Source organism: Lutjanus erythropterus, chromosome 7 (genome assembly GCF_056507025.1).
Source record: "Lutjanus erythropterus isolate fLutEry1 chromosome 7, fLutEry1.hap2, whole genome shotgun sequence".
NCBI lineage: Eukaryota > Metazoa > Chordata > Actinopteri > Lutjaniformes > Lutjanidae > Lutjanus > Lutjanus erythropterus.
In genome coordinates, this window is record NC_139323.1 from 28,504,293 (window position 1) to 28,519,724 (window position 15,432).

Sequence of the window (15,432 nt, forward strand, 5' to 3'; positions counted from 1 at the left end):
TCTTTTGTTATTTTCCAAAATTTAAAATTGGTTTTGGTAGTTAATTTAATTTATTTTGGTAGCAATTTAAGTAACATATTCCCTCTTAAACACAAAGATACTTCCTACCCTGTGTTTACATATTTATCCCAGTACAGTTAAACAGTAAGCATTTCATTGATATTGTGTATTTACTAGATAATTACGCTGCAATTTGCGGGCTGAAATCTTAAGTGTTGCCAGATTTTCTTAATGATTTCACTTTCTGTTCGTTGATTTGCTCTCTGGCTCTTAAACAGGATGCTCTGTTATAAAAAGGACTTGGCGATTTCTTTTTTATTTTTTTTTTTTACGAAAAAGTGACCACATAGATGAGATTGGATTTAATTTCTTCAACTGACAAAACAGAAATAGGACAGTCACAGGTGTTTTACTTTTAGTGAATCAGTTGTCGTGGCTTTAAGATGTAGCTGATGTAACTGTAACTGTAAGAAACGTATCAACCCAGCAGCACTGAGGCTGCAGCAGAGTATCTTCCCTGATAGTGGGGGGCTCTGTGGTAATCCCTCTGACACGGAGGCCTGGCAGGGGGAGGACAGACTGACAACACATCTGGGGGTCAGTAAGTAGGTTGATAGCAGGCAAAGCCAGAGCTCTGCTGGACTGAGTAGATTACCAAGAGAAGCCTGGATCAGAAACAGAAGAGCCAACACAAAGCACATTTTTTGTCAGTGTTCTTGCTAATACTTGTTGGTGTTTTTCAATGTTACGTAAATGTTTTGTGTGTGTGTAACCATTAAATTTTCTCTGCAAAGGAATCTGCATGTCTTATAAACTGGATATCTCCTTGTCTTAACATCTGTGCATTCAGAAAAATAATAAATTAATAATTTAGATGTGTGATATATTACTAGAATGATTAGAGTTTCTCCAAACTTCTTGACTGTCCTCCAACACATTAAGCTTTGACGCCTGGAAACAGATAATTTAATACTGACGGGATGTCCGCTCTCAGACAGCTTTTACACAGACAAGAACAAGTCAAGCACCTATAAATATAGAAGAGAGACCTGCTGTGTAGCAAACAGTGTTCGCCCTCACTCAAACAGAGGAGACATCGGTTTTCTACAGACAGACGGACGGACTTGACGGACGGACAGACCATCTACTTCCTAATAACTTGTAAGCTTCAGCAATACATTAAAAAACGTCAGCATGGTTTCAAAATTCACACTTGTGCCACTGTTCTTGTAAATTTCTCTCCCAATGAAACACTGTGTTTTTGCCTTGTGCATATGTCTCTCCTCTCTTTCTCTCTTCCTCCCTCTGCATTCCTGTCCATACATGTGTAGAAAAAGAAGAGGAGAGTAAAGTGCATCGCCAATGTAAAGGCTTTGATATGGCCAGACAGACAGCAGTCCTACTCAATATCAATCAAGAAGCATGCAGGTGCCTCCCGGGTCTCATATAGGGACTCTGATCTAGATTGCAGCCCTATTGTTGTAGCTGTTAGACAGACAGGGGTGGTTTATTTTGGGATCACCTCCCCTCTGAGCAAAATCCACCGACTTATTGGAAATCCAGTCTCATTTTCAGAGTGAAAGAACAAAATAAAGTCAGGTGATAACAAAAAGTGTATGATACAGTGTTTTGATTGAGGTGTTCTTCACTGCTTTTATCCGGACTGCACATCTCGACCCCGGTTCTTCTCTTCCTTCTCCTCTTCACCCAAAATCACAAAGTCTCGGAGGGCGATAGAAAGAAATGTAAAAAGCCTTTTGAGTCTGTTTATTCCCGCAGCGATCTTCTAGAACTGGGAATGGTCCATCTCATCCAGCCATGAGGCAGGGCTTGTGGGGAAGTCGGGGTATCCTGTACTGCTGCCCGTGGAGAGGTCTGAGGTCGGGCCCCCTGCCATGGCCCTCAGGGCCTGTCCCACACCGCCCGGCCCGCCCTGCACCACCAGACTGTCCATGTTGAAGCCCAGGTTGTTGAGGAGAGGGGTGTGGCCAGGCAGAGAGGTGATGGAGGAGGGCGACTGAGGGAGACCGTAGGGGCTTCCCGCTCGGATGTCATGGTAGGGTTGTCCCGTGGCGTCAACAGAGAAGCCGCCATTCAACACCCCGCTGTTGGTCACATCACCGACGCTCCCGTAAAGCCCGTTGGTGTGGCCAAGATCTGAGAGAACCTGGTCATCTGTGGAGGAGAGGGATGGAAGGGATCACAATTACAGTTCAAAATCAATCTTAACATGCAATAATTGAAATTAGAGATGAAACCGATCCAATCCAATATCAGTATCAGGGCCTGATATTGATGAAAATCACTCATCAAATATCAGACGTCAGATGTCACAGATCCACGTTTCAATCTAAATTCCACAACACTATGTGTTACCTATTTATTAATACTCTGCTAAGCAGCACAAATTCAGAGATGAATAGTGCTTTTCATGTCTATTCTGCACCAGTGTCCCACAATGGCTGGAGGATGCCATTACTCAAGTTACATTACACATACTACACAGGCTTTCCAGATGAAACTCTGTCTGGATGTGCATCTGTATCAACTGACACAAAACTTTTCACCACAAAACTGAAGTTCAGTTTCAGCCTTATGTAATCTACTGCTTCTAATCAAGAAAAAAAGAGTGCTGTATTGGTATAGTATTGGTATCAACAGATACTCAAAGTCAGGTACTGCATAGGAACTGAAAAAAATACGGACCAGTGCATCTCTAATCAAAATCAAAAGGGGGATTGTCAATTTTCCCAAGACTTTTACGAATGCCAACCCAGTGACAAGCATTAAGAATAACTAAAAAGACATAGCTAAAATTTCCAAACAGTAGTCTTGTTTGCTTATGTAGGTCATATAGAACAAAGGTTCTTAAACCTTTCCATGCCAAGGACCCCTAAAAATATTACCTTGTGGCCGAGGCCCATCTTTATGAGACAAAAACCCACTGGCAAACTATGGCAAATGTACAATACAAATATACAAACTTCTTAATATATTTCTTTACTTTTATTAATGCAATGTTAATTACCTTTAAATCATATATACATTATAGATTATACTTAATAATATAATAAAAGAATGACTTTTGCATTTTATTTTATTTTTAATATTTTCCCTTATCTTCTCTCCTGTCCCTATCCTCTACCTGCTGAAGCCCGCCGGTGACTCCTGGTGGTCCTCGAGGGGGTCTCAGCCCCCTTAAAATCTCCACGTAGTACGTTTAACTACCCCTTATAGCATGCACTGTTCTGTGACTGCAGCAACATGCTGGCACTGGGAGAGACTCACTTCCCACAACAAACCCTCTAGTCTACATCACATATTAGGGTTCAGGTCTCCCACAAGACCACCTTCCCTAAAAGGCGACTTGTGGCTTTTTGCAGGTGAGAACTTGGAAGTCTAAGAATGGAACAACCGTCAGTGCTGGAAAAAAAAGTTTAAACTGAAAATCAAATCAAACTGTGGCCTTAAAATCAAAAGTCAAATCGTGACACCCTCAGTGGAGGAGATACCACCACTTAGCATGAGGGGTGTAAAAACTTTGACACATCAACAGCGCTGTCAGCTGCAAGAGCATTATATAGTTGTTATATTTCAATACAGTTAAGTGCTTTTATGAGTGAGATTTATTGTGGCAGCGTTATGTGGACTTGACGAAGGTACAGTAAGTGGACCACTGAGCCTCTGAAGTATTTAATAAGCATTTGTTGGTGAGAAATGATGCGCTTTACGTTGGTCTCTAACAAAGGAGGTCTGTATGTGTGCAATTACTGCAGCACAAAATATTTGTTTCCATCTCAATCCCTCCCCCGGGTGGCTTCAATAACAACAAAGCCCCAGAGCGCTTTCTCTCTAATTGACTAAAAGCCTCACATGCTTTATAGAGTTTCTGTCACCATGTTTTCATTTCTCATAAAAATGGCCTTCTTTTTAAAAGTGGCTTGAAGACTTTTATGACTCCCCAAAACGGGGTTTGCGAACATTAAATAACATGGGGATGTCTAAAATGTTGTTTGCGTCCCACTAAGGACCCTCTCTCTTTTTCAATAAGCTCCATCATGGCGATGAACGGAGGCAGGAGGATGCGTCAGCGGCTGCGGGGAGGTGTGAGGGGAATGTGAAATGAGAATGCCATTTTGGATTTGCCTGAGATACCGTGCACAGAACAACACAAGAAAACAAATGAAAATGCCAGAAAGACACATTCAATTGCAGCTGCACTCAGAACCGTGTCATTTAGCAGCTTGTAGGGTCCCTTAATCCCATTAGCACGACAGCATGACTGACAATTCCCTTTCAGGAATCTCGCTCTTAAGCAATAATAAATATGCGCTCGGTGGAAGTTTACCACACAACACATACCTCTGAAGCTCAGCTCGCTGTCGCTGAGTCCTGCGTCGTCGGCCGAGCTTTCCTTCTCCACTTTGGTTCCCCCTCGGCTGCGTTTGACACTTTTATAAAACTGAGTCCAGCGATGTCGACCTGCGTCTTTCTTCAGACGCTTTTCTTTTGCTCGCCGGTTTTGGAACCACACCTGACAGAGATAATAATGACAATAATTATTAACTGAAAATAGGAATTTATTCTGGACCAAGTGGGTCTAATATGTAAAGCCTTTACAGCCAGATTTTGTGGAGGTATTGAATGAATGACCCTGTGATGCTGTTTCACCCTGGCCTCCGTCATTGATTTTTATTTTACTTCCTTTCCAATCGCCCCCTAACATACTTTTAATTGCTCTTGTGTGCACACTTCACTCCTCCAAAAATATACAGAGTTCTTACATTTTTGTAAAAATCTGTGGACAGGAGAGGAAATGAAACTGCCCTTATTCTGATGTATGTCTTATAATATAAACTACTGTCCTAAAATAAAGAATTTCAAACAAAAAAAGGGAAAAAAAAGATTATATTTAATTATTCAAAACAACCAAGTACTTTGCCAACTAATAATAATAAACAGAAAAGTTTAATCAGGCTTTTCAATGTTTTCCTATTTCAGATCTTAAATGCTTTAAACCACCTTGTTTCAGTCAAATAATATGCATCTTTACAAAATAATTACAAGACAATTTTAAATAAAAAATAAACAATTAAAGTATTTATATTAACACATAAATAAGTGTATTGTATTTTTGTATCATCTTCCGAGCTGCAACAATTAGATGATTAATTGTCCACTATTAAATTAATTTGATTGATAAATCGTTTTGAGTAATTTGTTTTTAAGAAAATAAAATATTCTAAATCTCTGATTTCAGCTTATTTAATATTTTCTGGTTTCTTTTGACAGTAAACTGAATACTCTGGGGCACAATGATCAACATTTTTCACACCAAACAACTAATCGATTAATTGAAACAATGATTGAAAGATTAATTGATACAGCCCTGATCATCTTCAAAATAAAATAGAATCTTTTTACCTTTTTAGAAAGAGTGCTCCAAAGCAAAGTGCCTGTTTTAGATTTATGATAAGGCTTAATTATTGAAAATGATGAGCTGGCTTAAGATGCTCAAATCAGGATGAACCTGTGTTGTCTATTGGTTGTGGTGAGAAACCGAGCTGCTGCATTTTGTACAGGTTGGATGTCACAAAGATCCCTTTGCGGGAATATGGTCACCTGCAGTAGTAGAAAAGACAAAAGCGTCTACCTGCACTACTCTCATATCCAGCCCCGTCTCTGAGGACAGCTGCTCTCTGACGTGGCGTGCCGGTTTCGGCGAGTTTTTGTAGGCACTTTTGAGGGTCTCTAGCTGCTTGGCCGTGATGGTGGTCCTCGGTCGCTTGGTCCCCGCCTCTGAATCATCTGAAAACATCATTACAAGTGTGAGTGACTTCTTCTTACATTAGTCACGTTGCCTTAACAGGCAGTGCCCCCACGGCCTCTGCATGGAGTACATGTGTGTTAAATGAAGTGAATGGTCATGTATGGAAGTGTATTATTATTGTCCTTGTGCATCTGTCCCACTCCCACAGAAGAGGACATAAATCTAGCCAGCCAGAGTGCCAGAGGAACGGAGTTATTGGGGCCGCACCATATAAGAGCATTGCTTCACTTTACATAATCAATCAGAGATGCATGGAAATCTCAGAAGAGAGGGAGTGAGAGAGACAGCATCCACACCCAGACGACAAACAACATAGATCCACAGTCAGGAGTCATTTGACTGTATTACACAGTGGACACAGCTGGATCACATCCTCTGCTGTGACCCTGATGAAGTGAAGTCAAGCCAGAGCAGTTCAACAGCAAACCACAGAGACTATGTCTGACTGTATGGACAACGATTGTTGAAGCAAATCTTTTTTTTACAGTTTTCTTCAATTGATAACATGCATCTGTCAATACTTAAACTACTATTCCAAAACTCTTCATAATGTCTGCACTACCAACATGCACGATGTCCAAACAGGTAATCTCACCTCCAAAACTTACTCAAACTACCAAAACACTTCATACATGTCTCAAAATAAGCTCAGTGGACAATGACAAAAATTCTCACTCAGAAAGCAAACACTGTCACTCATAACACATGAATCTAGAAAACACTGATAACAAGGAGCATTACATAAATTACAAAGTTTTATCTTTGAAATTGGAATTATTTTTCACATAAATCAGTATTTCATTAGAGAATAATAACCCATTTTAATTGCATTAACTGTAATAAAGTATTTGTAACAATAATGAATCAGAAAAACAGCAATCTGCTTCGATATATTTAAACTGCATTTTTCTAGATATTTGCTTGTAGCAATTTACTCATGAAGAATAAAAAGTTGAAACAAACTGAAATTCCAGGATTGCAGTAATAATTACCAAAAAACATTAAAAACATATAATCATTCATACTGTACAGAACTGTGAACTGTCACACTTTTGTCTGTTTGGTAACTACACTAAAAACAGGACACCTGTGTAGGCTTTCAGCTCAAACTGCAATTAGCTCTGTTTGAAATAATTTCATTATATTGTAAATGTTTTGCTAAGATCTTCTATAGTTTTCAGTATGGTTGCTGCAGAAATGCTCAAAATTTGCAATCATTCTGTTTTCAGTTTGTTTTTAACAATGAAAATGGATTTTCTGCTCATATATTGCGTTTTGCAGAAGGTGGAATATGAATGAGAAGAGTTTGGATTTTGGAAAATGTGTGCATTTTGTGCGAAAGCAATGAAAACTGATTTACATAGACTTCTGTTTTGTTGTGTGAAAAATTTGACAATGTGACTTCAGTTTTGACAGATGCACGTTACCAATTGAAAAAACTAAGTAAAGTTTTAACCAGTATATCTCTTTAAAATTGACTAGATTTTTCAGACCTACCATTTTGTTTTGCAGTCTCATAGTCCACCTTGCACACCAGCCTCCCGTCTTCCATGAGGTAAAACTCGTCCCCGGTGGCCAGTTGTCGGCTGCACATGATGCAGGCGAAGCAGTGCAGGTGATACACAAAGTCTTGCGCTTTCCGCACAACCTGCGTCGGAGGGATCCCCTGTTGGCATGATGCACATTTTGTTCCAAAACGCCTGCAGGAAAAACATGAAGAGGAAAGCCGCCATTAGAAAATTTGATGCAAAACACCAGCAGGGTAGACTGACATCTTTCTCCTATTTATAGCCACTTTACAGGCTGATGGCTGATAGTGAGACCAACCAACCAAGATTAAAATTTCACATGCTAGACAGCCATTTCTTCAACTACAGCCAAGAGTGATGGCACAGTGTCTGTGTTAATAGAAGCTCCAGCTGTTGTAGAGGGAAAAATCAGCACTGGAATGCATTTCTGTTAACGATAGACCTGTCCACAGGCTGATGGATGGAGAGGATCAATGCACTGTATGGTGTGTGTGTGTGTATATGTGTGCCAGTGTGTGTGTCTTTGCATGTTTATGTGTTTGCAGATGAAGTACTGAGAGCTAAGGAGGAGGAGATGAAGAAAGAGGAAGACGAGGGAGAAGAGGAGGAGGAGGAGGGGTGCTCACAGTAAACACACCCTTAGGGGAACCAATAAAACACTGACTCAGGAGAGGCTTTAAATCACACAACCAACCCACAGAAATAAAAAGAGCAAGGTGAAGCCTCCAAATCACTACTGGGAAACACAAACCACTGAATCTGTGTGTCTACACATGTGTGTGTGTTCCTGTGTTCTCCCGTCACACATGATGTCCCTCCACCACGGTTTGAACATGCAACCCCCCCCCCCCATCCCCTGGGTCACCTAACACAGTTAGCTTTCAGTGAGACTCCAGGGCTTTTTAGGTCTCTTTCAAGCTTTGAGCATTAAAACCTTTCAAACATGATTTAGTAAAAAGCCCAGATCTGCTGATCCTGTTTTGGATAAAAGTCAAACCCAATTTTCTTCTTTAGGCTCATGCCTCAGAAATCCACTTGTAAGAAGAAAGAAAGAAAGAAAGAAAGAAAGAAAGAAAGAAATAGCAAAAAGAGATATAAAGTTTTTTAAAGGAGTTTTGAAATAATAGTGTAAACACAGATGTTACCAACGATACTAATTAAGGTTGACTTAGGTCAAACAGAGTCAGGGTGCTGGTATTGTGCATACTGGGCCACTGGAAAGGCTCTGCTACACTAAATGGAACGGGGCCTTAATTAGCATAACTGGTAACACCTGTGCTTATCTTGTTTTTATATTTAAATGTTTTCCATAAAAAAAAAGTCTTTATAATGATATATATTTATGACAGGCCTTAAAGAATACTCAATTTAAAACAGACAATTAATAATTAGTGACCAAATGTATTAATGTTTTTGTTCAGAAATGAAAAGAATTTGATAAAACCGTACTTTAAAAATAATTAACATCGACTAAGTTTATATTTTCTTTTATTATAAACCACCATGACTTTTCGAAAAATAACAAGCAGCTGTAAAAAAAAAAAAACTGAAACAATAAGATGTAAAGGAAAAATTATGGTTTTATGCTAGTACACAAAGGAACCTCGAAACAATGTAACTTAAGCTAACAAAGCTGCTAATTACTAGCACTAAAAGCCTAGCAAGAATAGCAAACTAGACATAAATATTTCGATATTAAGCTTGTTTTCGAAATATCAGATATAGACGAATAATCCAAAACCACGTTTCTGGCAGCTACAGTCATTCTTCCTCTCACACCAACCCAGATTATAGGCGAAACTGAGCAAACTCTTACTTTTTCTGGGTGCAATTCGCTTGTTTGGCTAGTGAACAACTCAAAAATGGTCGTGTCTAGAAGGAAAACCCGGACCCGCGATAGATCTCGCGAGATTGATCACTTTATCCCAAACTGTAATTTTTCCCTAACCCTAACGAAATGTTTTCTGTCCCTAAACGTACCCAGATTAATCGTAATCACGGCGTTTTAAAAGATAAATAGTTTATACAAGCCGCAAAATAAAGAAACGTTTTGTGCAAATCTCGCGAGAGTGTCGCACATCAAGGCTTTCCTTCAACGCCACTTTGAAAACGACTATGCTAACAAATACGTCAATAGCAACAATTGGCTAATTGCTAGTACCAAACCAGTATTTAGGGTACTTTGTAAATATAGAATATAGACGAATTATTCAAAGTTATATTTTCGTCAGAGTCAGCCACCTTTCCTCTCACACCAACCCAGTTAGATATAAAACTGAACAAAGTGTTTCTCTTTCTGGATGAGATTCGCTTGTTTGGATTTTGTCCAGCACCGGTAAAGCGAGGAAACCAACTCAAAGAGCCTGGGCAATTGTGAAAAAAAAATATATATATGTCTAACTATAAAAAGCAATTAGAAAGCGAAGCAGAAAAATCCACTTACTTGAAGAAGTCCTCCTTGCAGTAGACGCTTCCTGCCCGGGAGAAACATTTGTCCGCCAGCGGAGTCTGACAGTCGGCGCACTTGAGGCACTTGGAGTGCCAGTGTCTGTCCAGCACCTTCAGGATGAACTTGTCCAGGATGTGCTGACTACAGCCGGCACACTGAGGGATCTCTGCGGGAGGAAGGTCACACACACGAGTCAGCACACAGAGAGGTACAGAAACCCTTGACATATCCACAGATATGTCAAACATGCGTTCATTTTTGTTAAGTGATAGCGTATATAAACAGGTGGTTTTCCCTCCATTGTGTCCCAGCTTTCACAATTACAATATCTCATATCAGACAGCTTGGCTGCACAGGTTTTCTCAAGTGGTATATTATATTCATTATGGTATTTAAAGATCCAAGATTTTCGTCTAGTTTTTCAATTGTTGGACCAAACCTGGGGTGTATATTTTAACCAGGGCTGCACAAGTAATCGAAATATAATGAAAATCGCAATATGGCCAAGTAACATCCAAATCACAGAAGATGTTTTCTTTTGGTAAAGGAAAAATGTGTCACAAAACAGCATCATAATCAAATACTGTAGTGCTGCAAGAGATGCTCTGTCTTACCAATCTTGAAAAAAAAAAAATGATTATTCCCACTTAGTGAATCATATTGCAATGGCATTATCTGTTAAAAAAATAATCGCGATATGATTTTTTTTAACCGTATGGTGCAGCCCTACTTTTTATCTTTGTTTTTGGGTCATTTTTATTTTTGACCCACTTATGTCTCGAAGTTTTCACATTTTTACATCCTTCAAAATTACGTTTTTAAATGTCTTGTTGGACAATAAAAACATAGCATAGCATGTGCAAAAAACATCTGTCCGTCACTGTCCAAGGTGCTGAACTCGGATCTGTTTCCCAGCAGTGCAGAGGCAGCAGCCTACATGTACCTTTTGACAGCCATATTGATTTTTCTTAATTCCTCTGAAGCTTGATCATTCCTTAAGATGCTTTTCTAAGATGTCTGACGTTTTCTGGATGTAAATCGGAGTCAGAGACTAGATCAGAATTCATTTTTGTGGGGTGCAGCAGCAGCAGAACACGTGCACATGCAGAAACAGGCATCACACAGTCGCCTATAACCTCCCGATTCATTGATATTAGCACATTCTGCAGCAGCATCGATGATCTACAGCAATAAACTGCAGATTTCAAAGATTGGGCAAATATTCATCCACACCAAGACACATATTTCCTCTCAAAGATGGACCTTTAATAAGCAACCAAATATTACAATTTGGTCTATTTATATAACCTGATATAACGAGATATTTTACCCATGCACATAACAGGTTTATTTTATAATCTTATATCATCATTCATTTATTCTTTCCATCAAATAACATAGAGCTAAAGCTTAATTGATGTTGTCATCTGAAAACGAACAACACTGATGATTACTTCTGTAAATAGCGGTGCAATTTTACGATATATTTTTTCGGCGTGTTCTCCTAGTCAAACACCCACATGATATCCGATAATGAAAAATCAATATCGAGCATAAGTGGACAGAGCAAACACCAGTATATATAAACACACACACATACAGAGGAGCTGCGGCAGCGGGGCTGTTCACCGTCCACACAAAAACATGTCGGCCGTGAAATCATCTAACAAATAACCGTCTAAAGCTAAAGATCCTTTACGCTTAATCTCATCACAGTCTGCAAAAAAAAACAAAAACTCCCCGGTTCTTATGCAACGTGGAGGTCAAGGCAGCCTGAACACGACGTGGACACACACACATTTCGTTTTTGTTTTTATTTTTTAATGCCAGTTCAAATCCTAAAAAATGTAAGCGATGTGTTTTAATGCTGTGCTTTTTCTTCTTTTTTCTTATGGATTATGTCAGTGAAAATAACATTTTTTATCATTATGATTATTATTATTATTATCATTGCTAATAACTAGAGTTGCAACAATTTATCAATTTCTGTTAGCTATTAAATTACTTGCCAACTATTTTGATTATTGATTGTTCAGTTTCAGTATTTTTTTTAAAGAAAAAAAAGTCAAAAGTCTCTGATTGCAGCTTCTTGGATGTGACTATTCTTGTGGTTTCTTTACTCTATGGCAGTGGACTGAAAAACAAAACAAATGGGAACGTCACCATGTCTTTGGGAAACACTGGTCGACATTTTTCACCATTTTAATATACCAAACAAATTATTGATACATTGACAAAATAATCGACAGTTATAAACCACCAAAGGAAAGCAATGCACAATACAGAGCAACATTCCTGCACAGACACAGACAGGTTTATAGGCTGGACTGGTAGTGTTTCACCTCCATATGTGAGTGAATACGTGCGGTAACGATAGAAGACATTATTTAGGAAGGTCTGAATCTGCGCCTTGGTGTTTTTTTTTATTTTAATGTGGAGAAAGTAGCTGCATTTTAAATATGTGGAGCTAAGTGGTGGGTGGATGAAACTGAGAGAGAAGTGGTGCTGAAAGGAAAGCAGCACGATCTTGGCAACGACAGAGTGTCCAGCGTCCAGCTTCAGTGTGTGTGTGTGTGTGTGTGTGTGTTTGTGTGTGTGTGTGTGGGTGTGTGTGTGTGTGTGTGTGTGCGTGTGTGCGTGCGCGCGCATGATAGAGAGAGAGAGAGAGAGACTAAACCTCGTGTATTGAGGAGGGCTTCATATCTTGGTATCTGTTGCCTCCACTCTTCACTCTTCACTACATTCAGTCTTATCACCTCCCTCATTGAAACACATTTTGCTTTAACTGTTTTTTTTTTTAATTTATTTATTAATATAAGCAGAAGAAGTGCAGTCTGGCAGCCTCTTCCAACTTTCAATTGTCAAATGATTTGTGGTAATTAAACGTGAAGTAAACACTTTATATCCCAGACTAATAGCCTGCAGGCAGCAGGTTAAGGTTTGGGTGTAATCGCCCTGAGTCAGCAGAGCACTCTCTGTCTGTCCACGATTGTTTAAATAAATTCTCCGTCTCTGCTTTTTATTCCTGGAATAATCCAGGTTTAAATCCACAGGATGAATGCTGGTGCTGCAGGGGGGGCTGAGTGGCAGGATCTTTATCCAATCTTTTAATCTGCCTCGATTTATAAAATTAAAGAGCATAAGCCGACCACATATAGTCTCTTTTGGTTTAAATACTGTGCTGCAACAGGCTGAGAGGGACTCGTATAGTTATCCTTTTTCACCTGTTTGCAGCTGGTTTAGACTAAACAGACGACAGCAATGTGCACTGGGAAAAAAGAGAGAATTCTTGGACCAACGTAAAAAAAAATCACCTCGTTTGATTTACGTTTTTCAGGTTAATTTCAAATAATTGTATTAATCTAACAGATATTTCTATTTATCTAATATAACCAAATTAAAACAAATACTACAGTTGGTAACACACAAACGAATTAAGTTAACAAGAATAGATAAAGAGATGTGTTAGAACACAACTGCTTTGAAAATGATCTGTAAAAACTAAATTCATTTTTATGTTATCAGTTTAAGTGTTTTTTTTTTTTTTTAAGTTGGTTCAACAATTCTCTTTTTTTCAGTGAAACAAAACCATTATATCATTTTAACTATGTTAGATTTTAAATATTTAGACCCACAGAAAGGAACAGTACGTTTGGTCTCAGTGTTTTGACACCAAGAAGCAGTCCTGTAATTATCTAACTGAATTATCCCTTTTGTTGTGGATTATTTTGTTTTTTGGGGGGTGGTCCATCTGTACGTTTTACTAACTCGCCTATAAATAATTAGGTCAGAGCAGAGATGTATCCCATTGCACTTCTGTCTTGATTGCACGGTCAGATTATAAAGGGGCCTGGCTGGCACAGATTAGCACGCCGGGACGAACAGATGTAAGGTAATTCTCGCCTTTGATGCTGCAAGGTAGAAAATATTGTAAAGATGCTGTAAAAAATAGGCCAAACTGTCAGAAACATTTGATCATTTCGCCTCTAAATGAACTATGTGCTTTAAAATGGTAAAATATAAAAATAAAAATGTATATCTAGGCCTTGCTTCAGACACAAAAATGAGGAAATAACGTATATCAGGCATTTATTTGACCCTGTAATGAGTGTCAGTCAAAGTCAGAGTGTATTTGTCTGATGGGTGATGACAACTGCGTCTGATCTCTTGACCATGCAGCCTCGTTTACACATTAACAGCTGCCTGGGAGGACTCACTGTAAGACCAACAACCTGACGGAGGGTAGTTTGAAAGTTTGAGACCAAAAACTGGAAAATTAAATAAGCTTAGTGTTGCTTTAAATAACAGAAATTATCCTCTTTTTTTTCCCTTCAAACCAAGGTGCCATCATTTGCACTGCAGAACACAGCAGAGCCCTGCGAGAAGATTAATTGGACATGAGGGTTGGCCGTTGCTTGGTTTTCAGGGCCAATAATCAGAATTATTTGAGGCGTCTTTACGCTGGTTGAAATATAAGCAGCATGACACATCACTGGCCTGTACGTGACAATCTAAGACTGAGAGCTTCAGCCTCCTCTCCTCATCCTCAGTCCAGTTACTGTACCTATAAACCCCTGCAGCAGCACACTCCCCAACCGGCTTCCAGATTGATAATCGACAGGAAAAAAAAAGAGAGGGTATGAAAAATGTCTTACGTTGCAGTGGCACTCCGAGAATCTCCGGTAAACTCTTTACAGGACTCTCTGTCGGTAGGACCGCCGCACTTTGCATCATCGTGATCCAAACCGGGAGACAAACGCACGCACATACACCCGCAACACGGTGGGCGCACTCCCCCGTCCTGTCTTGTGGATAAAAAAAAAGTATGATGGTGCAGATGCGGAGGCCTCTCTCCTCTCTGCAGGATGCTGAGGTCCCTCTCTGTCCCTGTTAACGTCTCTATTCCCGGGGAGGATGTCCGTGCCGCGCCGTGCCGAGCTGTTTTGGAGTGAATCAGACAGGCTGCTCTGCTCGGTCCATTCAGCGCTGCAGGGGCGGCGGGGCCTGACGTCAGCGCGCCAGAGTCTCACCGGGGGCCAATAGGAGCGCAGGAAGAGGAGGCCCCCCGAGGGCGGAAAGCATCCTCCATAGGTGTACCAGCAGAGGAGGAGAGGCGGCGGCCAACATGGTATATGAAAATGTCTCCGGAGAGGCGGGACCTTGTTCCTGTGGAGACCATAAATAGCTCACTGCAGTGGCTCCCGGAGGGGCCCCGGGCCAGCAGGCAGGGCTCCTGCTGGAGAGGAGGAGGAGGATGAGGAGGAGGGGGTCCCACCATGCAGCCAGGGAGATGAGGAACAGTTTCACTTTTATTTTAGCAATCAACAGTTTATAAAGAAAGGATGAGAGTTGTTCATGTAGAGTGTGTGTGCTTATTATCTTCAAACAAAATGTACTGTAAAAAATCTTTTCTCATTAGCTTAACGTAAGTATACAAGTTTTATTTATTCAGATTAATTAAACTTATACATTTCTAGTATTTTCAGAACTCGTAAACATGAGCTCTTCTAGATTTGTGTGAAAGCAAGAACTGACTTTTCAAACTGAGAAAATGTAAAAGAAAATGAAATTTATTTGTTCATCTGCGTGAATTAAGAATCGTGGGGTCAACTTAATATCTTAAG

The 15,432-nt window shown here is 39.8% G+C and overlaps 1 protein-coding gene across 1 annotated transcript; it reads right to left on the reverse strand.

Moving 5' to 3' along the window:
- Positions 1-766: 766 nt before the first annotated feature.
- Positions 767-14,856, reverse strand: lhx4 (LIM homeobox 4). The gene is made up of 6 exons (XM_084723470.1): positions 14,464-14,856; positions 9,803-9,974; positions 7,328-7,530; positions 5,654-5,808; positions 4,363-4,534; positions 767-2,175 (listed from the first exon to the last, which is right to left on the reverse strand). The coding sequence occupies exons 1-6, from the start codon at positions 14,540-14,542 to the stop codon at positions 1,787-1,789; spliced, it is 1,170 nt and encodes a 389-aa protein (XP_084579596.1). The 5' UTR covers positions 14,543-14,856; the 3' UTR covers positions 767-1,786.
- Between the last annotated feature and the right edge of the window lie 576 nt (positions 14,857-15,432).

Excerpts from the sequence above, each read along its gene's own strand:
- lhx4 (XM_084723470.1), bottom strand. The coding sequence starts at position 14,542 with ATGATGCAAAGTGCGGCGGTCCTACCGACAGAGAGTCCTGTAAAGAGT. Across the intron at positions 9,975-14,463 it reads TCTCGGAGTGCCACTGCAAC|AGATCCCTCAGTGTGCCGGC; the intron begins GTAAGACATTTT and ends TTCCTCCCGCAG. Across the intron at positions 5,809-7,327 it reads TGAGACTGCAAAACAAAATG|ATGATTCAGAGGCGGGGACC; the intron begins GTAGGTCTGAAA and ends TGATGTTTTCAG.